Below are 27,632 nucleotides of genomic sequence, written 5' to 3'. Positions count from 1 at the left end.
TTCAAACAAAAAATTCAATCTTGCTCGAGTTTGACTCGTTCTCTGTTTTGATTTTTTTTTCTCATGGCTCACTCCACCTCCTCCAACCTTACCTTCTTTGTATTCTGATCTCCTGCCAACTAAACATTTTTAGGCACACCCCCCTCCCTCCTCCGAATTTCTGGCTAGTGAAACCGCCGCATAAATAGTTTGTTGCTTTTTTTATACCTCATTGTTGAATGTGTGATATCACATATCAGATATTATGTCGCCCCTTCAAAGTATGTAAGGTTATGTCTCAAAAAAGTTGAAGCGAAGATGTAAAGATTTAATTTGTCAATCATTATTCTTTCCAATTTTTCAGTTCGTGTAATTGAGGATGACTTCATCCGTTCATGAGTGATTCGTTCGCGAACAATTCAGTTCTACCAGCGTAAAGCTTTTTTCTTATTGCGAAGTTCTGTCGAAATTTGTTTTTCTCATTCGTGAATCGTTAGTGAATCACTTTTGAACGACAGAAACATGGAATGTTTTTTTCCACGAGTTTGATTCACTCACTTTTCCGAATTTCTTGCGGTCAATTTCGTTCTAATTTTAGTCCATGAATCGAGAATAAGTTTATACGTCAACGAACGAGTCGTTCGCGAACGACTCATTTCTACCAGTGTCGAACTGTTTTTATTTTTATTAATCCAAAATTTCGGTTAAAATCGGGGGGTTTCGTCGGGTGTGCGAATCATCGATTGTCGAATCATTCAGAAATGAAAAAAATCAAATCTTTTTCTCGAATTTGATTCGTTCAATGTTTTAATTTTCTTATGGCTGAATTCATTCTAATTTCAAGTGTTCTCAAATTTTTTTCTCGTGGTAAAATTTGATTAAATAAAATCAGTCTGGTGTCGCGTTCGTAAATCAGTGCCTACTGAATCATTCGTGAACTAAAAATCAGATTCTCTAATGTGATTCGTTTCGTTCACTTTTGTTTTTTTTTTCTCCAAATCCAAATCACTTCGATCTAATTTTTATTTACTTGCCTAGTCGCAAATGATTCATACGTTCTCAGTCGTTTCTCGTTCGCGAATGAATTACTTTTCCATAGACTCAATTCGTTTTGTTTTGATTCAATTTCATTTTATAGCGAATGATTCGTTCGTTGTTGCGTGAGCAGGGCTGATAAATTAAGGATATTTGTGAGTGAGTCGTTCGCGAACGATTCATAGATACATTCAACAAATTATTTCTACATATTTTTACCGAATGAGTTGTCGTTGGTCATTCATTGATCAATGAATCGTTCACGAACGAAAAATTCAAGTCTTGGAGTACGATTCGTTGACATTTGATTTTCTGGTTGCTTTATTAGTTCTCATTTCAGTTCAATCGATCGCCGATGTTTTCTTTGCTGAGGATTAAGTCGTTCGCGAACGATTCACTTTTTGGTGTCAGATGGCGAAATTCGTTCGAAATTCTTTTTTTTTACCATAGCGTCGAGTTCACGTCGTGCAAATCATCTGTGATTCAGTTCGGTCTTTCGTGAACGATGATTTTGCTCATTGGTGAACGATTCTTGTGACATTTAAAATGATTCCATTCTTAACTCTCATCCGATTGGAATGTTTTCTATAGGCTGACGTATTTTCGATTTATTCAATGTCCGACTACTCGAGAGTGTATTTTGGATGGTCATTACAAAAATAGCTGATGATGGTCCTATAATAACGATGTAATGGCTGAAGTATAGATGGGTAATTATGGGAACTGTGTGCTGTGCATGCGTGTGGTGCAAATTTTTTGAATAAAAAACATGATTGTGTAGTTAAGGTATTAGGTAGTAGGATAAAGAACATACTTTTACTCGTGTATTTCTATTTAATGGTAGTATTTATGAAAATTATGGTTGCTGCGGTGATCAGTGTATCTGTTCTTCTTACTCCTCTTACATCGATATTCGAATCGTGCGTATTTTATTATTGCATTGTGTAATAAATTTTGTATGTCGGACTGAATACGCGTATATGTATTATGCGATGGCGATGGCATGGCGTATGGCTCATGGGATTATGGCGTTATCAAAATAATGTCGTCGCAGCAACATCCGCGCTGCGGCCCAAATACTATTTCGTGGACGTATTGTTTAAAAATCGCATGTCTATTATGGATTCTGATTATAGATGATAGTTTGGCGCACAAACAAAACGAATATATTATGAAAGCTTTCCCGATGTGGAATTACGGGCAACTTTGTCAGATACTACCGATGACTTACGATTTCGCGAAAATTACCGCCGCTTCGGGCGTCTCCGCCGACGCAGCCGCCGCCTTACAGTGCGAATTGATGAAGCGCACGACCGGTGCTGGTGCTGGCGCTGGCGAAGAATTCGTGTGCGATGACTGTGGCAAGTGTTATAATCGCAAAGGCAACCTCGGAAGACATAAACGATACGAATGCGGTAAAGATAAACAATTCAGATGCGCCGCCTGCCCGAAATCCTTTTTCAGAAAAGATAAACTGTGCTTTCATATGAAGATGTGCCATAACGTTTGGGAAAAGTTATAAATTAGACGCGGTTTTTCCTCTTTTTTTTTTCGTATGTTTTTCTTTTTTGTCGAGTTCACGTATATCGCTGAAAGCGAAGATACTCGAGTCGAGTTTCAAAGAAATCACATTTACGATGTGTAAATGTTTCTATGTATTTCGGTCGTGTACCTTCTTTTAAGCCCCCTCCCCATTTTTTTTTGCTTTTTTGTATATTACGAGGTCGGTCTCGAAGCGAAATCGAATTGTTATTACTCTTATTTTTACGTACATACCTAGTTATTCTAATTTTCTTTCTTTCTTTATTTTTTTTTTGTGGTGAAGTTTTTTTCACTAGTGATCATTATTGTTTTTATTTATTTATTTTTTTAAAATTATAAATCAAAGAGAAAATATAATATCATTTTTTCATCGTATTACGACGTATTTGTTATTCTTGATCAAGTGTTTTCGTCGGGTTTTTTATGGCCAATACGGTATTGCTCAAACGATAATGATTTTCCTCGATTTTTGAAAGTTTTTTCGTAGCGAAAGAAGTATTTTTTATTTGGAGAAAAACGATTGGATTGTGAATATAACTGAATCAGCTGGCATTGAATGTTAGAAAAGTTGAATTTTTTCAATCGACGATGTTGGAAAAGTGAAAGATTTCTTGACGAATGGTGGATTTGAGACGTATAAAAAAAGAAATGAACCAGAGTTTCAATTTTTTTTAAAATAAGAACTGTGGTTTCATCTCATCTCCTGAATTATTTCCTCATACTCGTATTTAAAAAAAAAAAACAGGTTATGAATGTGAATGAATCTTTTTTATTAGCCAATACAAAAAATTAACCCTTCTCGCACCCTCTCTTAGCATAATTTCCTCCCCTCTTATCTTCTAAACATTTTTAAGGTCATTTAGTGCGCATTTACTACTTATAATGAGTTGAATGCTGAAGATTTCAAATAAGTTATTGAAAGTGGGCATGAATCATGTGATGAAGTCGTCGAGTATTCCATTTCAATCGCTGTCCTTTGGAAAAAAAACTGAAAAAGGGCCCTAAGGAAAAAATTGAAATAAATTAAATTTTGGAACCTAAAATTTCCATAGGCAAAAAATGATTTATCTTTGAGATATTTTGAAAAAAAAATTCATAAGAGAACTTGAGTTGAGTTTTTGTATGAAAAATTGAAAAAAGAAGTCATCTCAAAAATTAAGGTCTTGATAAATTTTTTTTAAGGATCTTCCTCTTTGAAACGTGAATATTTTCGTTTAAAACAACTAGAAAGCTCAACCTTATTAGGGTGTGTAACAGTCCTGCAAGTCCTACAGTTGTCCTGATTTTCAACAATTTTATCAGAAAGTCTCCCTTTTTTTTAAATCAGACTTTAAATTTTCAATTGACTTCATTTTTTTGTGGAATTTTGAATAAATTTCGTTCTTTTTCTCATTTGAAAATTTTCAAATGAAAAAATATTTTCCTCTGTTGTGAGTTATTTTTGAATATCAGAAATGCATTTTTTTCAACGTTTGAATACTTTGGAGTGTCTACGAGGTCGAAAAAGTCTAAATTTTTATCAAAAATCGCCGAAAATTTACTGGAAATGTGCAAAAATTGCAAAATTTTACAATGCATCACGAATCAAGGTGCGAAATTTCATTCGAAAACATCCAAAAACACGAAAAGTTTGCGTTTAAACTTCTGAGTCATGTTTTGAAGTTACAGTTTTGGTACCTCTCAAATTGCAAATTTTCATTCTAAAAATTTTGCCCCTTCGCTTCAGCTGACATTAAAATGTTTTCCTCTCTTTTTGAATTCAATTCTCAAAGATCAAAAACTGAAAAAGAGCTCGAAAAAACAAAACCGTTTACAAATCTTTGATTTTTGATTACGAAATTTCGAAATAAGAATTTTTTTTCTTTCATGGTCGAATTGAACTACTGAAGTTTTCATTTTTTTTTTTTTTTTTTTTTTCATATTTTTGGAGAGTAAGTAAGTTCTTTAATTCATACATTTTTTCATGCCAAGTAGGAACTGTTAAAAGTTGGTTATTTCAAAACTTCCTAAAAAAAAATTTTCTATTTTAAATTTAGGAGAGAGGAGGTCCTAAAAAAAAACCGAAAAAAATTTCACTTTGACCCCCCCCCCCCTCTCCCCCGAAAAAATCTTAGAATGATCGAGGACATTTTTTTGAAAATTGACGTGTAAAATATTGACGCCTCCTTCTCCTCTCCCCCCCCCCCCCACCAAGTCGTAGAACGTTTGTAAAATGTCTTGCCAGACGTCCTGTTTTTTAATTTTTAATTTTGTTAGACATCTTGCTTATTGAAAGACTTTTTTTTTTCAAACTTGACCCAGGGGTCAATTGATATTTTTTTAGTGTTTTGTGAAAGGGAAAGAAATTACGAAAAATCGTTTCTTGTTGAGTCTTTCTCCCATCTCCAATTTGAATTTCTCCAGGTGTGTTTAAAAGTTCGTGTAAAGAAAAATTGAAAAAATATAATGTTATGGTTAATTTGCAATGTTTCCTACTAAAGGTAGAATTCAGAATTCTGTGAGACCCCCCTCCCCCTCCTCCTCTTCATCATGAGTAATTTTTTTTTTTTTTTTTGAAACTCATTTACCTCTGAACGTATTCTAAAGTGGGTCAAATTGTGATTTTCATCTGGCATTTATTGCCAACAGCGATTAAAGGTCTTTAAAAAAAAAAAAAATTAGGTGTATGGTAATTTTGACTGGTGTAACTTTTTTGAAAGTATTTATAATCTCACTGTGCTGTACTTGTAGATAGGTAGGTAGGTAGGTATAAGTATACTTATTTTTCCAAAAGTTATCGAACCAATTCCAACATGAAAAAAGAGCAAAACAACCTCTATTAATTTTAAGAACTTACGATGATAAATTACGATAAAATGCATGCGTTTGTGTGTGGTTATTTATATAATACGAACTCGCCGAAAAGCTCGTTCGTATTAATAAATTACACGTAGGTAATGAACTATACTCTGTACGTATATAAGAAAACATAGGTATTTTTTTTTCTTATAGATTTTTGTCGGGTAAATAGTAAAAACAGGCAATTTTTGTGTATACTCCTCAGGTTACGTATATCATTCGTCATATTACCAAGAAATATCGCAATTAGAAAATTACCAAGAAATCAGCGTAATACCCTCGTTTCAGCAGCCGGCGAATAATTTTTCTAAAAGCTCTTTATACGCCATCAAAAGCGGTTGTTACGGTCCGTTTTATTGTCCTCAGTGTAATAACCATTACGTATGGAAGAAAAATTTAATCAGACATCTCAAGTTAGAATGCGGCAAAGAACCCAGGTTTCAGTGTACGCAGTGTCCTTATAAAACTAAACATAAAAGTAGTTTACATATACATATGAAAAATAAGCATTTTTAATATCTATCGTCGAAATCGATCTCTCTTTATAGATATAGGTACCTACTCGACTTCTATGTCTAATCATCGTACGTTACGTTTGTATGTGCGTCTTTATTGTTTTTAAGTTATTGTGACGAGTCTCTCTTAATTTATCATGTGTTTTTTTTTTATACATACATACGAATCGTGTAATTGTGTACCTAGAAGTACTATGATGATTATATATTGCATTATTTGTCTTTTTCAACGGTACCTACTCTCCTACTGTTGTATAGTGTGTTATTAGGATTTTAAGCCTGTATCGGATAGTTTTTCAAGTGATGTCTTTTACATAATTGATCTTTTCTCTTTTCTTTTTTTTATACGAATATACAGTATTTTTGAGATGTGGATATTTTCATTATTGGTTTCAAGCGTCTATCCCCTATATTTTTGGGGGAGTGGGAGGGAGAGGGGATGTTGATGAGTGTAATGAACTGATTATGAGACTAATTAGTGTTCATGGGGTGTGCCAAAGTTAAAGCTAAGGTGAAAAAAATTGAATAAATAAGCGTTGACCGTGTTGTACGTGTGGTGAAAGGGGAGGAGGGTGAAGAATTGGTCGGTGATGAGATGCTTTTTTTTTTCATTTCTTTTCGTTCTTTAGATATCGCACGCTGTATTGGCTTCAGAAAATAGCGCTTTATATGATTTTTCTTTTGAATTATTTTCATCCTTGTATTATGATTTAAAAATTATTGTTGAAAACCATCTGAAAAACCATCGAATAGGTGTACTTAATATATTGTATAGGCTTACTTGGATTACTTTTTTTTTTTTTAATTAATCGTGTGGTTTACTTAGTTGAGCTGATTTTTTTTTTCTTTCTTTCTGATTATTATTTTCAAATTTTCAGCATGTTGTGATCTTGTTCTTGTTATAGTTTAGATTAATTTTACATTACGCGTACCTACACGAATGTGTTATATTTTACCCATATCTACTACCGAAAGTAAGTTTATTTTGAAAATTGATTTATTGTTTTTGGAGGGATTTTACTCGATAAGGGAAATGGTCGCCTCTAATAAGGTGTAGTTGGGAAGGGGAGGGGGAGGGGGAGGGGGTGATGATCTTGTGGGACTCACCGTATTTCATCAGGTGGTAAAATTGGTTTAGATAAACGAAAAAAAATGCAATTAAATCGTGAATGGGTCTCATTTTATAGCAATGTTTTGTAATTGTAGTCATGGAAAATTCGATTCATTAAGCTCCATGGGGCTTTTCAGTGAACGGATTTGGTTCATTTTCGAAAAGGTGGTAAAATCGCTGTTGGAGATGATAAATTCGAGAGACGAATCGAATTCGGAGTGAAAAGAGTTGAATTTTCCATGTTTCGAAATCGAATCTCAACAAAAAATCGCAATAAATTGAGAAGGTTTTTGTTTTCCATGAATTTGAATTTGTTGAATTTTCTTCATGAGATTTTTCGAATCACATTCCAAATTTTTTCACAAGTCAACAATTTAGTTTTCCTTGAGGGTTGGCAACACTGCTAACTGCATTCTCGTGGTCTTGAAGTTTTTCACTCTCAAAAGGGATTTTGAATATTTTTTTAATGAATCATTCCTCATTCGTGAACGAATTAAATATTTTTTGGTGAATCATTCGCGAACGAATTGATTAATTTTTTAATGAATCTCTTGTGAACAAATTGAATATTTTTTGGTGAATCATTCTTGATTCTCGAACGAATTGAATATTTTTTTAATGAATCATTCGTGAACGAATTAAATATTTTTTGGTGAATCATTCGCGAACGAATTGATTAATTTTTTAATGAATCTCTTGTGAACAAATTGAATATTTTTCTAATGAATCATTCGTGAACAAATTGAATATTTTTCGGTGAATCATTTGCGAACGAATTGAATATTTTTGGTGAATCATTCACGAACGAATTGATTGATTTTTTTAATGATTCATTCGTGAACGAATTAAATATTTTTTGGTGAATCATTCGCGAACGAATTGATTACTTTTTTAATGAATCTTGTGAACAAATTGAATATTTTTTGGTGAATCATTCTTGATTCTCAAACGAATTGAATAATTTTTTAATGAATCATTTCCGAACGAATTCATTATTTTTGGTGAAGCATTCACGAACGAATTGATTGATTTTTTAATGATTCATTCGCCAACGAATTGAATATTTTTTGATGAATCATTCGCGAACGAATTGATTACTTTTTTAATGAATCTCTTGTGAACAAATTGAATATTTTTTGGTGAATCATTCTTGATTCTCGAACGAATTGAATATTTTTGGTGAATCATTCACGAACGAATTGATTAATTTTTCAATGATTCATTCGCGTACGAATTGAATATTTTTTGGTGAATCATTCGCGAACGAATTGATAATTTTTTGGTGAATAATTCGCGAACGAATTTTATTGATTTTTTTAATGATTCATTCGTGAACGAATTAAATATTTTTTGGTGAATCATTCACGAACGAATTGATTGATTTTTTTAATGATTCATTCGTGAACGAATTAAATATTTTTTGGTGAATCATTCGCGAACGAATTGATTACTTTTTTAATGAATCTTGTGAACAAATTGAATATTTTTTGGTGAATCATTCTTGATTCTCAAACGAATTGAATAATTTTTTAATGAATCATTTCCGAACGAATTCATTATTTTTGGTGAAGCATTCACGAACGAATTGATTGATTTTTTAATGATTCATTCGCCAACGAATTGAATATTTTTTGATGAATCATTCGCGAACGAATTGATTACTTTTTTAATGAATCTCTTGTGAACAAATTGAATATTTTTTGGTGAATCATTCTTGATTCTCGAACGAATTGAATATTTTTGGTGAATCATTCACGAACGAATTGATTAATTTTTCAATGATTCATTCGCGTACGAATTGAATATTTTTTGGTGAATCATTCGCGAACGAATTGATAATTTTTTGGTGAATAATTCGCGAACGAATTTTATTGATTTTTTTAATGATTCATTCGTGAACGAATTAAATATTTTTTGGTGAATCATTCGCGAACGAATTGATTAATTTTTTAATGAATCTCTTGTGAACAAATTGAATATTTTTTGGTGAATCATTCTTGATTCTCGAACGAATTGAATATTTTTTTAATGAATCATTTCCGAACAAATTGATTATTTTTGGTGAATCATTCACGAACGAATTGATTGATTTTTTAATGATTCATTCGCCAACGTATTGAATATTTTTGATGAATCATTCGCGAACGAATTGATCAATTTTTTAATGAATCATTTGTGAACAAATTGAATATTTTTTGGTGAATCATTCACGAACGAATTGATTGATTTTTTTAATGATTTATTCGTGAACGAATTGAATATTTTTGGTGATTCATTCACGAACGAATTGATTACTTTTTCAATGAATCTCTTGTGAACGAATTGAATATTTTTTGGTGAATCATTCGCGAACGAATTGATTATTTTTTGGTGAATAATTCGCGAACGAATTTATTATTTTTTGTTGAATCATTCACGAATGAATTGAATATTTTTTGGTGAACCATCCGCGAACGAATTCATTATTTTCTGTTGAATCATTCACGAATGAATGAACGTTCTCAAACAATTCGGTCACTGAACGACTCGTGGCTTGTAGTCATTCTCAAACGTCTGATTATTTTTCAAAATTTTGTTTCCCTATATTTACATTTTTTAGTTCGAATTATTTTCATCGTTGTTTTTTTTGACTACTTTACCGAATGGAAAGAATTCGTTCAGACCATTCAAAATTTTAATGTGCAAATTGTAATCATGGAAAATTCAATTCTTGTCACTCTGTACGCTCTCATAATGAACTAATCCTGTTCATTTTTAACAATGTGATGTAATTACTCCTAGAAATGACGCGTGTAAAAAAATGAATAAGTGAACAGAAGTCGAATTTACCATGATCAGAATTTTTGAAGAAATAGTCGTAGAACGATTGTTTTTTCATCATATTTGGCTCAATTTTTATTGCAAGCACAGTCGAACCATTCGAAAGTTTTTTCAAAGAAATCAGGATTCCATATAAATGAAATTGGGAAGGAGGGGGCAAGATGAATGATTCTACAATTTTGAAACAAAAGATCGAAATTCGAAATTTGATTAGAAATATGTAGGTTGAATTATTCGATTATTTTATGGATCATTCCCTCATCAAATCTATTCTCTAATTGACAAAATAGTTTCAAGCAAAGATCATCGAATTGTTACGCTTGTTCACGACGAAATTGAAGCAGTGTTGCCAACTCGTTTAATTAAAAAAATCCTGGTATGTGGCTGTTTTTCACACCCAATGCCATTTTTCACTAACCGAAAGGTAAGATGGGTTATCATCCGAGTCACACTGATGATCTCGTTCCAAAAAACACCCACATTTGAATCATCTAGAGGATTGTTATCTAATTTTTCACGATTTAATTTCACAAATTAATCGCCTTTTCCAGACACAGCTTTGATAAAACCATACGCAATTTACAGTTCCTACTAATCAATGGTATAAAAATATATAAGACGAGTTCGTGTGCTTTATTCAACTACGCTGTGATCTCGAATTGACAACTTATCATTCCGATTTGCTCGACTACTTTTTTATCTCGTCATATTTTCCGGTCGAAGCACAAAGCCGAATATCCTGTGCATACCGAATACCGACTCCCTCGTTCCCCTTGGTGAAATTTCACGTCTTCGTTGATTTCCTGATTGTCGGAGAAAATTAATCACAGTGTAACGATAATAATATATTTGAAAAAGTCGTCTATTATCGGATAAATTTCATTTCCTGGTCGTCGATTTGATAAATCATTTACTTATCATCTGTATATACCATATTTGATTATTGCTTCGTGTATGTACCATTGTCTTTATTACTTATACTCACACCATGTGCTCAAAATGTGCCAAAAAATCGCAGCTTATCGCTTGGAAATAAAACAGCGCGCAGATCGCTTGGCTTTATTAACATTGGCTCGAATGAAAATGAAAAATTAGCCCATCGTGAGTGGTGATTTCGGCTTTTGTGAAGGTATATTCGCAATAGATGACGGTTTGGGAGTCGAAAGAAAAAAGGGGGAAAGGGAGACGTTAAACCGCCTCGGGATACTCTTACTACTCGCGCGAAATGCAAACATCAAATCTTCAAGGGTTCCTCGATTGTATGGTTGAATTTCACCTGGCTGGCCTTATCGCTGCTGTTGCTGTTGCTACCTCCCCGAGCAGAGCAAAAAAAATACCTACCATTACGTTCTTGCTACCTGAAGAACTGAACCGAGCGAGTAGTTTTATGATCTCTACGAATTGATTCTGTTGCAGGTGACGCTCGATCCGGAACGAATGTCGTAGCGTATCGTTGCTTTCAGTGTTCTCGTTGTTTAAGATTGTTCAAAGACGGATTAACATTATGGTCTCATGTATCTTTCGAATGTAGAATCCAATCACCAGACGTATACAATTGCGAATTTTGCGTTTACAAATCCAAATGGAAATCTAATCTGAAAAGGCATAAAATCATGGTCCATAAACATCTCATGGAAACCGTTAATTACACATCGCAAACGTCTTAATCATCGTTCGATGACCTCTAAGTTTTCATTCCTACCCCTCCCCCTCCTCCTCATCCTTCTTCTTCGCCGATGCGAGTTCTTTTTTTTACTAGAATATGTACATATAGGTATACATACATTATTTATTTACAATGATTGATGCATTTTGATAGCTCGATATCAATTTTCATGATTTTTGTTTTGTTGACTCGATCGCGATCGACCTCTGGTTGAGTTTTTTTTTATTTTCATTTTCCAAGAGGTTGGTTTTTTTTCTTTTTTTTCCTGTTTTGTTAAGTTTAATGGGGGGTCGTCGTGGAAATGATCGTGTTGCTGGGAAGAGGGTAAACTAACTCTTGGGAAAGAGTTACGATTTATTTTTGCAATATTTACCTAAGTATACCATACGTTGGAATGATTATCAAGTTTCGTTGACTGAAAAAAAGACTCGAATTGATCGATTCTTGAGAGTATTTTTACTTTTTGCCTATTTTTATCGACTCGAATCTAATACTTACCTATAGTATTTTTTTGACTTGCCAAGATCATGTTTTTATTAATGGAATGTTGAAAAGGGTTGAAAGAAGAAGGGGGTATGCAATTATGGTTGTTTGAAATTTTCACAATACTGATACGATATCTCAATGTCGGACCAATTAGGTACTTATTCACCATGCGAAAGAAAACAAGAGCAATTTTTACTCATTTTTGAAGCTTTCAATGACATGATTTTTGTCAATTTTTCTACTTGGGTACTCCTTCAGTATTAAATCAATAGGTATAATATGCTTTGAATACTCGTAATGTGTATGCAGGGTGATTGGTAGGTATTTTCAGGCTGTGTAGAGAAATTTTGGTTCAATCTTTTAGATGAATGAAGTATTTAAGGTGAATGTTTGAAGGAAGAGATCAGTTCATTTCAATTGCGATTTTGTTGGGGAGGGGGGAGGTGTATGACTTGATTAGAAGTTCTGTGAGCTTTGAAATATACGTGTAGAAGTTCGGGTATCATTTTTACCTGTTTCATGATCATGATTTAGGTTTCATTATTGGAATTGAATTATGAAAAAATACCGGACTTTGGATCAAAGATTTGGAAGCATTTTTTGAGTTATAAAACATGTTCTTTTTTTAGATCAGAGATGGAGAGATGGAGGAGAAATGAAGACTGAACGAAAATTTGTATTTTTGCTGCAATAATTTTTGAAAAAATGAAGTTTGCATTTTGATGGTTGTATTGAGTTAAAATGACTGCACTGAGACTTTGTTGATTGTGTTGATTGAAATTTTATTTTTTAGAATAATGTAACCCTGGATGAGGCAATGAAAGTGATGAATTGCATCAGGTGATCAGATTGATGCGTTGAAATGTTTTTTTTTTTAAATTTTAAAACATCATTATTCGTTAGTTTTAAGAGCAAAGTCTCTAAGTTTAATTTTGTTGAAAACAAATTAATCCATTCCGATGCATAAAAAATATGTGATTTTTCTCAAAAAGTTCAAGAGCACTGAGTTTGTTATAGTTTGATGACTGAATAGGCTTTTGGAAAGCTCGCAATTTTGTAATCGGTAATTTATTTTATCCATCCTAATTTTTAAAAATATAAATTACAAGAAAGAATAAAAAAATAGATCCTTTTTTTTTATTTATTTTACTGTTGAATTCATCCATCAAGGCCATTCCATGTCAATTTGACAGCAGTTCCGAATTTGAGTGATTTGATTTCACTGACATTTTTTTCAAAAATACCAATCTACCTAATAAAGAAGGGAAGCATATTTTGTTTGATTCCAGATCCTCAAGAAGGGATTGGGGAAAAGCTCTATGTATTTTTACAATATCTTTTAATAATCTACTTAGCTTCAAAAACTAAATTTTTCTTTTTGAAAAAGCGTTCCAAGTTTGATTAAGATTTGTTTGAATTTTTCAGAAGTTGCAAGGCAAATTTTCCAACTTTTAAGTGAATTGTAAAAGTTGGACTCGTCAAATGAGAGTCGAGGTTTTCAAAAGAGTACTTGACTTTCTCAGTTGGAAATAAAGTTGAACTTTTTGCTTGAAGTTCTCATGAAAGTTAAACTTTTTGCTTGTAAGGCCAAGAGTTGACATTTTTATGTGAAAGTCGAAGCTTTCAATTGAATGTCGAATGTTCTACTCAAAAGTTCAACTTTTGGCGTGTAAGATCAATTTTTGATTCTCTTTTCTAAACTGAACTTTTCACTTGAAAATCATTTTTTCCCCTCTAAAGTATTACTTTTAGATTGTCAAACCAATGTTTTGCTCGAAGGTTCAACTTTTCATTCAGAAGCTCAACTTTTTTACTTGTAAGTTGAACTTTTCACTTGATGTTCGACAACTTTTCTCTTGGAAGTTCAATTTTTGCATAACTGAATGTCGAGCTTCTAAATTGAAGCATCAGCTTTTCTCAGAAAAATAGAACTGTTTTCTATGATGTCTTACTTCTTGCTTTTACAGCGAAGTTTTCACTGAAAGTTTCAACTTTTCATTTGAAAGCTCAACTTTCACACTTGAAAGTTCAACTCTTTCACTCAGAAGTTCAACTTTTCATTTGAAAGTTCAACTTTTCATTTGAAAGCTCAACTTTTCATTCGAAAGTTCAACTTTTCATTCGAAAGTTCAACTTTTCATTCGAAAGTTCAACTTTTCATTCGAAAGTTCAACTTTTCATTCGAAAGTTCAACTTTTCATTCGAAAGTTCAACTTTTCATTCGAAAGTTCAACTTTTCATTCGAAAGTTCAACTTTTCATTCGAAAGTTCAACTTTTTCGCTCGAAAGTTCAACTTTGACACTACTAGGAAGTTCAACTTTTACACTTGAATGTTCAACATTTTCACATCAAAGTTCGACTTTTTGCTCAAAAGTTCAACTTTTTCTCTTAAAGTTCAACTTTTTACTTGGATCTTCATTTTTTTGCTTGAAAACTCAATTTTGTACTTAAAAGTCAGACCTTTTTCTTTTTCAAGTTGAACTTTTACACTTGAATGTTCAACTCTTTCACTCGGAAGTTCAACTTTTCATTTCACATGAAAGTTCAACTTTTTGCTCGAAAGTTCAACTTTTTCTCTTAAAAGTTCAACTTTTTACTTGGATCTTCATATTTTTGCTTGAAAACTCAACTTTGTACTTAAAAGTCAGGCCTTTTTCTTTTTAAAGTTCAACCTTTTCACTCGAAAGTTTAATTTTTTGCTCGAAAGTTCAACTTTTTTCATTTCTAAAGCTCAACTTTTTCACTTGAAAGCACAACTTTACCTTTAACAGTTGAACTTTATGCTTCAAAGTCAGACCTTTTCTTTTTAAAGTTCAACTTTATACTTAAAAGGCTAACTTTTTCTTTTTAGAGTTCAACTTTTCACTTGGATCTTCATATTTTTGCTTCAAAGTGCAACACTCTATACTTGAAAGTTCAGCTTTTCACTCGAAAGTCCGACTTTTTACTTGAAAGTTCAACTCTTCACTTATAAATGTCAACTTTTTTATGAAATGAACCGATTGAATTCTTCACTTGAGAATTCAACTTTTTTCATGAAAGTCAAACTTTTAAATTGAAGTTTGAACTTTTTACTTGTTAGTTCAACTTTCTATTTGGAAGTTACATTTCACATAAAAGTTCAACTTTTTAGTTGGGATTCAAAATTTTTTTCTTCAAATCTCAAAATCTAACGTTGAATAGTGAATAAAATTTTTTTACTTGAAAGTTCAACTTCTCATTTGAAAGCTGAACTTTCATTGAAGAACTCAAATTTTTGTTTTACAGTTGACTTCTCATTTAAAAGTTCAATTTTCACTTTAAAGCTCAATTTTTCCCTGAAAAGTCGAACTTTTTACTGAATTGTTGAATTTTTGAATTGAAAGTGGGTCTTTTCGCATAAAATTCAAACTTTTTGCTTGAAAGTCAAATTTCTCATTTCAAAATCGATTGTTTTATTTAGAATTTAAACTTTTTACCTGGAAACTGAGCCATTTAATGTGAAAGCCGAATACGTTCACACGAACATGGTCTCAATTTTAAATTTGAGCTCCTCCAAAGGCCCTCCCCCTCTCCCCCCAACGAATAAAAATTTGATCTATCGGTCTCAGTAGTACTTGTTTTTTCATTTTTAACTTGATCTCATCTCCTCTTCAACGTCCATATTAAAAAAAATTCATCCAATCGAGACGTGTGGTAGTTAAGGGTATGTTTTTTGAGGTCTGCTGAAGCCCATAATGGCCTCACTTTTTCCATTGGACCCCTTAGATGGTCTCCATTATTTTTTCATTTTGTTCTAGTCAATTTCGATAGTATCAAAAAAAATTTTACGAAATCGAAAATTTTATTTTACTTACCTAGTGTTGAGTCGATATGAAAAGATTCAGTCACATTTTTCCTGGTCTAGTTTTTGAAAAATGAGAAGAAATATTTGCAACCCCCTCCCCCCTCCACCCTTTGATTTAAATCGCGTATAAATCCAATCCATTGATGATGATTTTTTTACCCTCTCACACATGAAATTTCAACTTCTCGTTCTCTGAATTTTCAGAAGTTCAAGACTCAAGTTGATGTATGATTTAGTTATTTATTACTCGCTAATTACGTGAATCCCTTCCCCCTCCCTCAATGGAAAGCGTGAACAATCACTTAATTAAAATTATACCGAAGAGTCGGGTAATTTGAATCGCATTTATTATTCTATTTTTATTGGTGAAATATTTAACGCATCATTAGTCATTACAATACTTACTCGTTGTAAATCAATCGCATAAATAATTCGATTCTTCATTGGGAAAAAACTAACCCTTTTTTTTTACGAATCACCCTGTATGTATATGTTAAAAAACCGCTTGTGGGTATCAAAGGTTCGCTTCTGACTTTTTTTTGGAGCTGACAATTTTTTAATAACGCTTGCAAGTTTGGAGAAAAAATTCTACTTACGATAACAACTGTGGCGTTGAGTAAACAAAAAAACACCATAACATCCATCTTTCGAGTTTTTTCCCCTTTTTTTTCTAATGACAAATAAGAATACATTAAGAGGTGAAATTCGAAACGAATTTCTTCGACGTTTCGAATACGTACGAATTTTCGAACCGGAAAAGTAATAGTGAATTTGATCGGATCTCATCATAAATTTATGTAACGGTAAATTATTCCATTTTATGTAAATAATATTCGACGTTAGCCCGTAGAAGTTTCATTTAGGGTAAAAGGGTACCCGTTCGACGAGATACTATTGATTTTTTAGTAAATTATTTTACTCGTGTTAGGCCCTTCGCCGAATTGAGAATCAATTTCGTGATTTTTTTTTTGTTTTTTTTTTCTCTAGTGACAATTTTTTTTTTTAATAATTCCCTCGCGAGAGTTTCAAACCACGATATCGAGCGTTGTGTTGATTCTCTTCATTTATACGTACGGAGTTTTTTTTTTTGTATTTCCTCCCAATTATTGCCATATTATCGTAGTCATTTTATTATAATTATTATTTTTTTTTCTCTCTCGAATACTAGATGCATTTTAATGTACAAAAAACTTTCATATGTTAGGATACATTGAACTAGTCTATATTATACTACTTCATTCTTTTTTTTTTTCATTTTGCTATTGATCGAATAATTATTTTCCATTTTTTTCGTATAATTGAATTATTATTGTATTCCTCTTTTTATTTTCTTTCGTAATTGTTTTATTTTATTTTTTTTTGTTTCGTTATACTATTATAATGATACTATTTTTTAAGCATCGACGCTTAATTATTTTTTTCTTTGTATTTCCTCTTTTTTTCTAGTAAGTATGATATTTATCTCTTCTCTTTAGTTACCCTTATTGTTAATAGTTTTTTTCCTATATTTTTTAGAAATTTTTTTTTCATTGAGCTCGCCTCAAAATTGTAATATTTTAAAGTCATTTCTTAATAATTTTTTTTTTGTTTTTTAAAAAATATATATAGAAGTTTTGGAAAAAAAAATGTTTCTGGTAATGTAAGTATGTATCTATTAAATTTTTATTACCCAAGTTTCCAGTTTATCAAAATAAATTACGTCACAATGTATTGGAATTTTTTCTTCGGTCGAGAGAAGAGGATTTTGTATTTTTGAACGAAAGTAATGGAAATGTTTTTTGAGTAGATGTGATGAAGAATTTTGAGTATATTCGTGTGGTGTATTGGGAGTGTGAATCGTTAGTGAATGAGTCTTTAGGAGTTCCTAAAATATTGCGAAACGTCTCAGAAATAGGTAGGTATATATTTGAAGGAGACATTGTATTCTATAAAATTGAAATGAATTCTGATCCTAAGCCAGTCTCCTTTCGAGAATCCATCATTATATTCATTATATTATACGAAGCTATACTTCGAATACTCCTCCCTCCCTCCCTCTCCCTCTCTCTTTCTTATACCGATACTTTAAAGGAAATTACTTTTTTCCAGGTACGAATGCGACGACGACCAAAAGAGCTTCGTCTCGAAACGCTCGTCAATTAGTGAGCAAATGGTGCGAAGGACTCGCAGGTAAACCACGACACGCGAAATGGAACCACGTCAAGAAATGGTCTTCGAAGAATGTACCAACAACCGACAAAGCTAGAAAATCAAGAATAACCAACGTGCATTGTCCAAAATGTGGCAAATTTTATAAATGTCGAAGTAGTCTCAGTAGCCATGCCAAGTTCGAGTGTGGTAAAACAGCCGAATGTCTTTGTAAACTGTGCCAGTATCGCACTCATTATCCTAGTTATCTTAAAAAGCATATGATTCGAAAGCATAAAATGCTAGCGAAATTGATTGATATTGTTTAAGTACCTGCGAGAACATTACGGTTGGGATTTTTAATCCTTTATTTATTCCTCGTTTTTTTTTTCTTTTTTCTATATTTTTTAAGTCCTTTCGAGTGATATTTTCAGACTATAAGCTAATGTTTTAGTCGCTAAACTATTTTGTTTCCTTTTTTAAAATTCCACTAATGGTGATATTTTTACCTGTGTTATTGCATTTATTCGCGGATCTCGTTTTCTCGAATTCGTATTCGAGGTTAAATTCGTATTTCATTTTTAAAATGATCGTTTTTTTTTCACTCTCATTTTATCGATGAGAATTCCTATTTATTAGATTAAGTTTTTTTTTGAAATATCGTTATGTTGTGGTTTTTTTAGTACCAGTTACGTATTGATAAGCAGTTTTGATTATATTACTTACATATTCAAGTTGAAAATAATGATAAGGAATTCGAATATTCACTGTGTGTGCCCCAGAAGTCTTCCCCCAAGTGCTAAAAATATTGTAGAGTCCTGGTTAAGATAACGAAGTGATTTATACAAAGTTGATTTTCTTACGAGGATCCTGAGGCATGTTAATTTGATTGAAAAATTTCCTTTTTTTTTTGACCTCCCACCCTCAGCTTGCCAAATGTTTCCATGATGAGAAAATGAAGAGAGGAGTAAAAATACAAAAAATAGTTTGATTTTGATTTTTTAACTTTTTATAAAACTTTTGATTTGTTATGATTTGAAATGTAATATGGTTTTCAAAAAAAAATTAATTTCGCTTCTTTTCATTTTTTAAAATCAAATTTGGAAATTTTCTATTCAATTTCAATTTTTTTTTTACAATTCCTTTTAAAAATAGGTACGTAAATGTTCAATTTCGACTGTTGAAAGATCAAACTTTAACCTTGAAAAGCTTTTTTTTGGTAAATTTGACAAAATGTCAGAAATTGCCAAAAATTTTAGTTTTTTTTTACTTTTTTTCAAAATTTTCTATTTAATATTCTTCGTCTTTTAGAATTTTTAAATTCTTTTTGTTTTAAATGGAAAAATTTTTGTTTTGAATGAATTTTGATCAACACACCCCCTCTCGCTTTTTCTCCCTCCCCCCCCTCACAATAAGAAATGTTGCTGCTTTGACAATTTGATTGTAGTGTTTTTGAAAATTGAAAAATTTGGATTCTTACCTGAAATATTTTAGTGTTGAATAAATTTTGAACATTCCCCCCTCCCCTCTCCTCAAAAAAATATTGGAACATTCAGCCAAATTTTCTTCTTGAGGCCCTAATTTTTGTTCTGCTTCTTCAGCTTCTTGCTTAAATTTATCCTGTCAAAATTGCAAAAAATCTTGCCATTTTGGGAACTTGAAATTTTTTGTATTTTTTTTTAATCGAAAATTTCGATTTTTGATTCGAAAAATTTTTGTTTTGAATAAATTTTAATCCTCCTTTCCCCCTCCCTAAAAAAATTGAAACATGAGGGAATAAATTAATTCTACCAAATAGTTCTGATGAAAATCTTGCTGTTTTTGTAATTTGATTGTGGGAAAATTTTTGTCTTGAATGAATTTTGATCAACCCACCCTCCACCCCCCCCCCTTCCCCCCCCAAAATGTTGCTTCTTTGACAATTTGCTTGTAATCTTTTTGAAAATTGAAAAATTTGAATTTTTACCTGAAATATTTTAGTGTTGAATAAATTTTGAACATTCCCCCTCCTCCAAAAAATATTGAAACATTCAGCCAAATAATTTTTGCCTGCTTCGTGCATTTATCCTGTCAAAATTGCAAAAAATCTTGCCATTTTGGCGATTTAAAATTTTTGTATTTTTTTTTAAATCAAAAATCAAAATTTTTGATTTAAAAAAGTGTTTGTTTTGAATCAATTTCAATACTCTCTTCCCCCTCCCACAAAAAATTGAAACATTAGAGAATAAATTAATTCTACCAAAAAGTTCTGATAAAAATCTTGCTGTTTTAGTAATTTGATTGAATTTGATTTGATAAATTTCTGTCTTGAATAAATTTTGATATTTCCTTTTTGCGAAAATTTGCAAAAAAATTACTTTCTTATGTTCTTATCAGGGCCTCCCCCTCCTCCTCCTCCTCCTCCTCAAAAAAGGTGGGAAAATTTATTCAAATTTGATAGGAAAGCTTTACTTTTGTCAAGATTCTTTCCTGTTTTTGTTGCCAAAATAAAATCTTACTTTTTTCACAATATCTATTTCGTTTATAGCAAAATGATGAAAAATCCTACCTTTTTAGTAAAATTAGATTTTTAGTGAGGTTCCAAAGAAATTCTGCTCTTGCCTTTCTTTAAATGAAGAAAAAACTCCAGTTTTCCCAAAATTAGAAAACGAGATTGATTTTTTGACAAAATTGTGGCAAAAAAATTATGCAGTTTTGGTACAATTTCAAAAAAACTGGTTTTTTTCAACAAAATGGCAAAAAACTTTGCTCTTTTGTCAAAGTTGCAAAAAAAATCTGTTTTTTTTTGGAAAAACTGCCAAAAAATTCCGTTTTCTTATAAAATTTGCAGAAATTGTTCTGTTTTTCCAATTTCAAAATTTCTTGTTAAAATTTTCAAAAAGTTTCGCTTTTTTGCTAAAATTGCAAAAACTTTTCCTGTGTTTTAAAAAATCTTGATTTTTGATAAAATGTCTAAAATTGATGTTTTTTTAATAAGTTGTGAAAATTTCTACGTTTTTTTGATAAAATTATGAAAATTTATACGTTTTTGGTGAAATTTCATTTTTTTGGCATTATGATGAAAAGTTCTGTTTTTTTTTTTTGCAAAATTGAACGAAAAAAAAATTGTTTTTTTTTGTAGAAGTTGCAAAATAATTCTGCTTTTGTGCTAAAACTGGCAAAATTCTCATTTTTTTGTAAAAATTTCCAAAAATCTTGTATTTTTAAGATTTGACGACTGAAAAAAATTGCTTTTTGAAAAGTGCTTTTTGTAAAAAATATGTATTTTTTTGGAAAATACGAAAAATCCTACTTCTTTGTACCAATTTAAGAATCAAAAACTGCTTTTGTGATGAAATGCAGAAAAATCTTGCTGTTTTGGAAACAACTGATGAAAAATCCTGCGTTTTGGGCAAAATCGCAAAAATCTTGATTTTTAGACCAAATTCTTAAAAATCTTGTTAATTTTTTTTTGCCTGTATTTTAACAAAAAAATGTCCTGCTCATGTCCATTTTTTTCAATAAAACTTAGATATTTCCCATTCATTTTTTTTTTTTTTAGTCTTTCAAAATTTGAGTTTTCTATAGTTCTCTTCAAAAAAATAAAAATGAGAAAATGTTTGATTTTGATTCGAAAAAATTACTTCTTGAATAAATTTTGACTCAATTTCCTCCTCAGTTTCTTCCAAAAAATTGAAACTTTTGGAATTAAAATTGTTCTACTCGAGGACTGTTTATTTCGTAATGATTATGTTATTTGGACATTTTGGATCACTTCGTTATCAACTCTCATATAATACGCGTAATTATTCAACGTTGAGAAGAAATCGAATATTTCAAGACTGCCTATTCTCTAGTTTTCAAGCCAACAGTGATTATTACCAATTGTGATTTAACTTTAACTGTGAAATAATGTTCCAAAGATAACGATATCCTCTCTCTATCTCTTCTATAGTCTATAAGTTGTTTTTTTCAACGTTGCGTTGTTCCTTTTGATGGATTTTTGTTGGTGATATTTATATTTAATAGATTAAGTTGAAATTATTAAACCAGTATTGTTTCACGTAATTAAATCGCTATTTCAGATAATACGAAGGTGCTTAATTGTGTGATTATCTGATTTTTAGACTCGACCGAATATTCAGAGTGCGAAGCATCGCAAGTTTTATAAAGAAAACCATCTTTTCTTTTTTCCTTCATGTAACTCGCTTCTTTCTCATATAGCATTATTACATAAAATGGCACGAATAACGTAGTTTTAGATAATATTGCACAACGTTGTTATTAAGCGTAACACGAACATATTTTGCATGAATTTTACCGGAGAAAATATTCGAACTCGTCTAATGTTTTGATATTTACAATTTCAGGATCTAGGAGTACGATTTTGACGACTACTTTTGTCAGTACTAATAGTCCGTATACGTATTGCTCGATTCCTGTGATGTCAGATTATAAAGCCGTCGTGTTACCTCAACATATCTGCGAAAATTGCGGCAAACATTATAAATATAATCAAAATTTGAAACGACATATAAAATACGAATGCGGAAAAGCGCCGAAACTCAAGTGCCCCGAATGCGATTACGTTACGTTTTATAAATACGATTTATTAAATCATAGCCTTCGTAAACACCCTAACGAATACTTAGAGATTAGAAAATCGTTCAATTGACGATCGGTTTTTTTTTATTTAAGATGGATTTCTATTAATTTATTAATAAATTGCTTTTACGTTGCGATTATTTATTAACATTGTTGAGATTTTTCTCGCAGCGTGAATTGCGTTGGGAGATTGTACAAACTCGTTCGAGGAATCTTGATTGATTATTTTTTTATGTGTGTTTTGTCGTCTGAGAATTTTAACTTTCGTTGTGAATTTGTTTTGTTTTGTTTTTTAGTTCATAGTTGTAACCAATGCGGAAAAGTGTACCGGTATAATCGAAGCTTGCAGAGGCATTTGAAATTCGAATGTGGTAAAGTTCCAAGCTTCTGTTGTCCGGTGTCGAGTTGTCGTTACAGAGCCAAACAGAAGAGCAATTTGATGAGCCATATTTGCAATAAACATTCCAAACTGGCTATCCAAATAAATGATTTACATTTAGCGTACTAATTGGCAAGGTTATTCACCTAGATTTTTTTCTCTTTCCTGAACCAATTAGGTATTCGTTATCAGCACATTTTTTTACTCTTGATTCGTATTTTTATTAATGATGTAGACTGTAAATAGATCCGATGCTTTGATTATATAATTGTTTATAAACAATATACAATATTAATCGTACACCTAAGTATAAATACTAATAGTTGGAGTTATCTGTTCCAGGTACTATAATGATACACGAAAAACATATTTGTCATAAATGCCACCGATCTTATAAGTATAAAAATAACCTAAATCGACATCTGAGAAGCGAATGCGGTGTTGCGCCTAAATACATTTGCCATATTTGCAACTATAAAACGTACTACAATTGTAGGCTAACCGTTCATATGGCTTTTAAACATCATTTATGAAGACATCATCATCATCATCATCGTATGTAGATCAAATTTGTGTACTTTGTTTATTCGTTTAACGATTTGTATGAAAATCTGTTTTTCATTTTATAATATTGAATACTGGATTAAGTTCCTATGCGTCTAATTTAAAATAAATTTCGAGTGTTTTTTTTTCTTCAATTTTTTTTTCTGTAATGGGTAATTTATTCCTCTAGGTGTGTTGTACGCTTATACTGGTATTGTGTAATGTAGGTATTTGAAGTACGAGATTTTTTAAAAACAATCTTCGAGCAATTTGCGTTGATGATTTTGTTTCAAACTTGTCGTTTTGTTACAGCTGCTGATTCGTCTTTTAAAGTACATTTTTGTCCGAATTGCCCTCGTTCGTATACGTGGAAAAGAGCTCTGGTCAGACATATGCGTTACGAATGTGGTAAAGAGCCAGCTTTCCAATGCCCTATCGCCGGATGTTTATACAGAACGAAGCGAAAAGAATCACTGAAAATTCATCTGGGATCCAGACATAAAGTTATTTCGTAATATTTTTTCTTTGTTGTTGTTTTGGTTCCATATGTTTTTCTGAATGTTGTCGATTTGTTGTTTTGGTTTGATTTTCTCAAAGATTGTGTTGTATTTTTTTTTTTTTGTTTTACTAGAAAATGTGGGAACCTTGGTCTATCTCCGATTTGAACAGGATCGCAATTTTTGGATAGAGAGTGTTCTGAAAGGTCGATTGCTAAAATTTCAGCTGCCCTGATTGATTTTTGGTGAATTTTTGGAATTTTAATAATTTACTATTTTCAGCGATTCGTGATTTTTTTTCGAATAATGAAAATCATCCTGAAATTAATGTCAAATACTCCAAACTGAATCCATATTACAATTTATAGCTATTTTGGAGCCTCCAGTGCGATTTTCGAATCCTCCACAGTTTAAAAACTTCTCGTCAAGGCGTAGAAATTGATTTGACTGGCTAAAAATTTACTTGTGGCGTATTCTCGACCTATTCAATTATAGTCCATCAACGTTCCAATCGATTTTCAGGTGGACATTACCTAATTTAAAAATTTATAAGAAGAAAATTTGAAAAATTTCTCCAGAAGGCGTTGAAATTAATTTAAGCAAAGAAAGAGAAACATCGAATTCTGTGTTGTTTTTGTTTGATCTTTTTTGAGCCTGTTTTCGGGCGGTTTTTGTTTTTGAATTTGCGAGGAAAAAATCAAAATCAATTTTTGTATTCTTTGGGAATTTGTTTTCATTTGCTCGAATGGCTGTATCTTGTTTAACTACCCCCCCCCCTCCAATTCAAATATTGCCACTTCGAAACATTTTGGAGCCTCCTGCAGCACGATTTTTAATTTCTGTAAATTTTAAAAATTACTCCAGGAGGCGTGAAAATCAATTTGGCCAGAGAAACATTTTCTTGATCTGTTCAAAGAGTTCATGCTCATTTAAGCCGATTTCCAGGTGAGCACTTCTAGTTCATTTTTATTTTTTTGAATTTGTAAGGTCAAAATTGCAAAATTCGAAAAATTAAATTTTTCCCTGACTAGAAAAATTCTTGAAATTTACCCAAAGTGGCTCTATCTTGGCTGATACCATCCCCTCCCTTTTAAAAATCCGAATTTCACAGTTTTGAATAATTCTCAAACTTCCAGCGCGATTTTCGATTTCTCCAGAATTTCGGAATATCTCCAGAAGAAATGAAAAAGCTAAAAATTAGGATAATGGCAAATGAATGAACTCTTATCGCCCTGGAGGCTCCAGAATGCCCCGAAATGGTGAAATTCGATTTGGAGGAGGCGAAGAGTTCATTTTCAGGACTAATTTCCACCGTTTTTCTAAATAATAAGTAGGTTATAGGTGTACATTTTTAAAATAAGGAAAGACAGAGAGCACAAATTGTTGAAAATAGTCAATTTGGCATTTTTAAAAATTCTCCAAAATAGTCCGGCATATGACAATAGGAGTAAATGCACCCCTCCCCCCGCCGATCATCTGGGACAACTTTTTTCTTAAAGGGTACATCCTAAGGAACATTTTAAAGCAAACTTGCCCCAAATAAGGTTGGCCTTACTTACAAAATGGCGGCTATTTTGATTGACAGGTCAGCCAAAATCGCAGATTTTGCGTTTCAACATAGGACTTGCACGAAATTTTTCAAACTTTACGAAGGTAGATCGAAAGATCATGCAAAAATTCGTAACCTGTCAAAATTTCAAGGGCTACAGTGCGTTTTTCGATTTTTGGTGAATTTTTGAAAATCGAATTTAGGCCAAAAATGAGGGGAAAAAATCAAAATTTTACCAAATTGACCAAGAAAGCTGAAATTTGGGATATACCCTATTTTCGACATGCCAAATCGATTGGAAACGGTTTCAACCCGTTTTGAGCAGTTCTGGAGCCTCCAGCAGATTTTTGAAACTCGAAATTACATCAAATTGGGGTTGTAAAGCTGAAACTTATTTTAAAAACTAATTTCAATACGCTACGAAGTATTGCAGGTAAATTTCAAGTCGTTTTGGAGCCTCCAGCGACTTTTTAAAAATTCCTGAAGTCTCCAGCAGATGCTTGAAACTTTAAATTTTCACAAAATTTCATCAAATGGAGATGGAAAGCTGAAATTTACTCTACACTCCAATTTTAACACCCTCTGAAGACGACTTCAGGAGGGGTTCAAGTCATTTTAGAGCCTCCAGCGACTTTTTTGAAAATTTCTGGAGCCTCCAGTAGATGCTTGAAACTTTAAATTTTCACAAAATTTCATCAAATGGAGATGGAAAGCTGAAATTTACTCTACACTCCAATTTTAACACCCTCTGAAGACGACTTCAGGAGGGGTTCAAGTCATTTTAGAGCCTCCAGCGACTTTTTTGAAAATTTCTGGAGCCTCCAGTAGATTTTTGAAACTTGAAATTTCCCCAAAATTTCATCAAACTGAGATGGAGAGTCAAAATTCATTCTGCAACCTAATTTCAACACGCTACGAAGTTGACTGCTGGTGGATTTTAAGTCGTTTTGGAGCCTCCAGCGACGTTTTTTTGGAGAATTGAAATTTCCTAAAAGTAGCTGGAAACTTCAATATCATTTGAAACCACCATATTGTGGTCTGCGAAGTAAATTTCAGCTTGACAACTCCATTTCATAAATTAATGTTGGGGAAATTTCAAGTTTCAAAAATCTACTGCAGGAGGCACCAGTAATTTTCAAAAAAGTCGCTGGAGGCTCTAAAATGACTTGAACCCACCTGAAGTCCTCTTCAGAGGTAAATTTCAGCTTTCCATCTCCATTTGATTAAATTTTCTAAAAATTTAAAGTTTCAAAAATCATGCTGGAGGCTTCAGGAATTTTCAAAAAGTCGCTGGAGGCTCCAAAATGACTTGAAATTCACCTGCAGTACTTCGTAGCGTATTTAAATTAGTTTTTAGAAAAAATTTTAGCTTTACAACTCCAATTTGATGGAATTTTGTGGGAATTTTGAGTTTCAAAAATCTACTGGAGGCTCCAGAACTGCTCAAAACGAGTTGAAACCGTTTCCAATCGATTTGGCATGTCGAAAATAGGATATATCCCAAATTTCAGCTTTCTTGGTCACTTTGATGAAATTTTGATTTTTTCCCTCATTTTTGGCCTGAATTCGATTTTCAAAAATTCACCAAAAATCGAAAAACGCACTGTAGCCCTTGAAATTTTGACAGGTTATGAATTTTTGCATGATCTTTCGATCTACCTTCGTAAAGTTTGAAAAATCTGCGATTTTGGCTGACCTGTCAATCAAAATGGCCCCCATTTTGTAAGTAAGGCCAACTTTTTTTGGGGCAAGTTTGCTTTAAAATGTTCATTAGGTTGTCCCCTTTGAGAAAAAAGTTGTCCCGGAGGATCGACCGGGGGGGGGGGTGCAATTACTCCTATTGTCATATGCCGGACTAAAAATTTAACCTAAGAGTGAATTTGAGTACCTGAAATTTAGGTTAAGGAGGTTCGGACCGTGATCTGTTCAAATCTGAAGCGAGCACCTCGAGAGGTTCTTTTGTCAGAATAGGTAGTGCTGAAAAGATCGTTTGATATTTAAAAAAAAAAAAAAAAAAACCTGAAAACCTAGGTACCTATTTTGATTGATTTATCTTTAATGTTGATGATCTGACATAATTATGATCACTTGAACAGTATAATTTGAAATATACCTACCTAAACCTATATTATTT

General features: G+C 32.1%; 2 protein-coding genes across 2 annotated transcripts; both read left to right on the top strand.

Moving 5' to 3' along the window:
- Positions 1-5,085: 5,085 nt before the first annotated feature.
- LOC135838239 (oocyte zinc finger protein XlCOF19-like) lies at positions 5,086-11,507 on the top strand. Its single transcript, XM_065353860.1, has 3 exons — positions 5,086-5,089; positions 5,600-5,872; positions 11,257-11,507. Exons 1-3 carry the CDS (start codon positions 5,086-5,088, stop codon positions 11,505-11,507), a joined length of 528 nt encoding a protein of 175 aa, XP_065209932.1.
- A 6,103-nt stretch (positions 11,508-17,610) lies between these two features.
- Positions 17,611-23,038, top strand: LOC135838238 (zinc finger protein 626-like). Its single transcript, XM_065353859.1, has 4 exons — positions 17,611-17,713; positions 17,908-18,156; positions 22,296-22,553; positions 22,827-23,038. Exons 1-4 carry the CDS (start codon positions 17,611-17,613, stop codon positions 23,036-23,038), a joined length of 822 nt encoding a protein of 273 aa, XP_065209931.1.
- Positions 23,039-27,632: the final 4,594 nt, after the last annotated feature.

The sequence above is a fragment of the Planococcus citri genome, chromosome 2, assembly GCF_950023065.1.
Source record: "Planococcus citri chromosome 2, ihPlaCitr1.1, whole genome shotgun sequence".
NCBI classification, from domain to species: Eukaryota; Metazoa; Arthropoda; class Insecta; order Hemiptera; family Pseudococcidae; genus Planococcus; species Planococcus citri.
The sequence above is the reverse complement of the archived record's forward strand: the minus strand, read 5'-3'. Positions and strand labels throughout refer to the sequence as shown.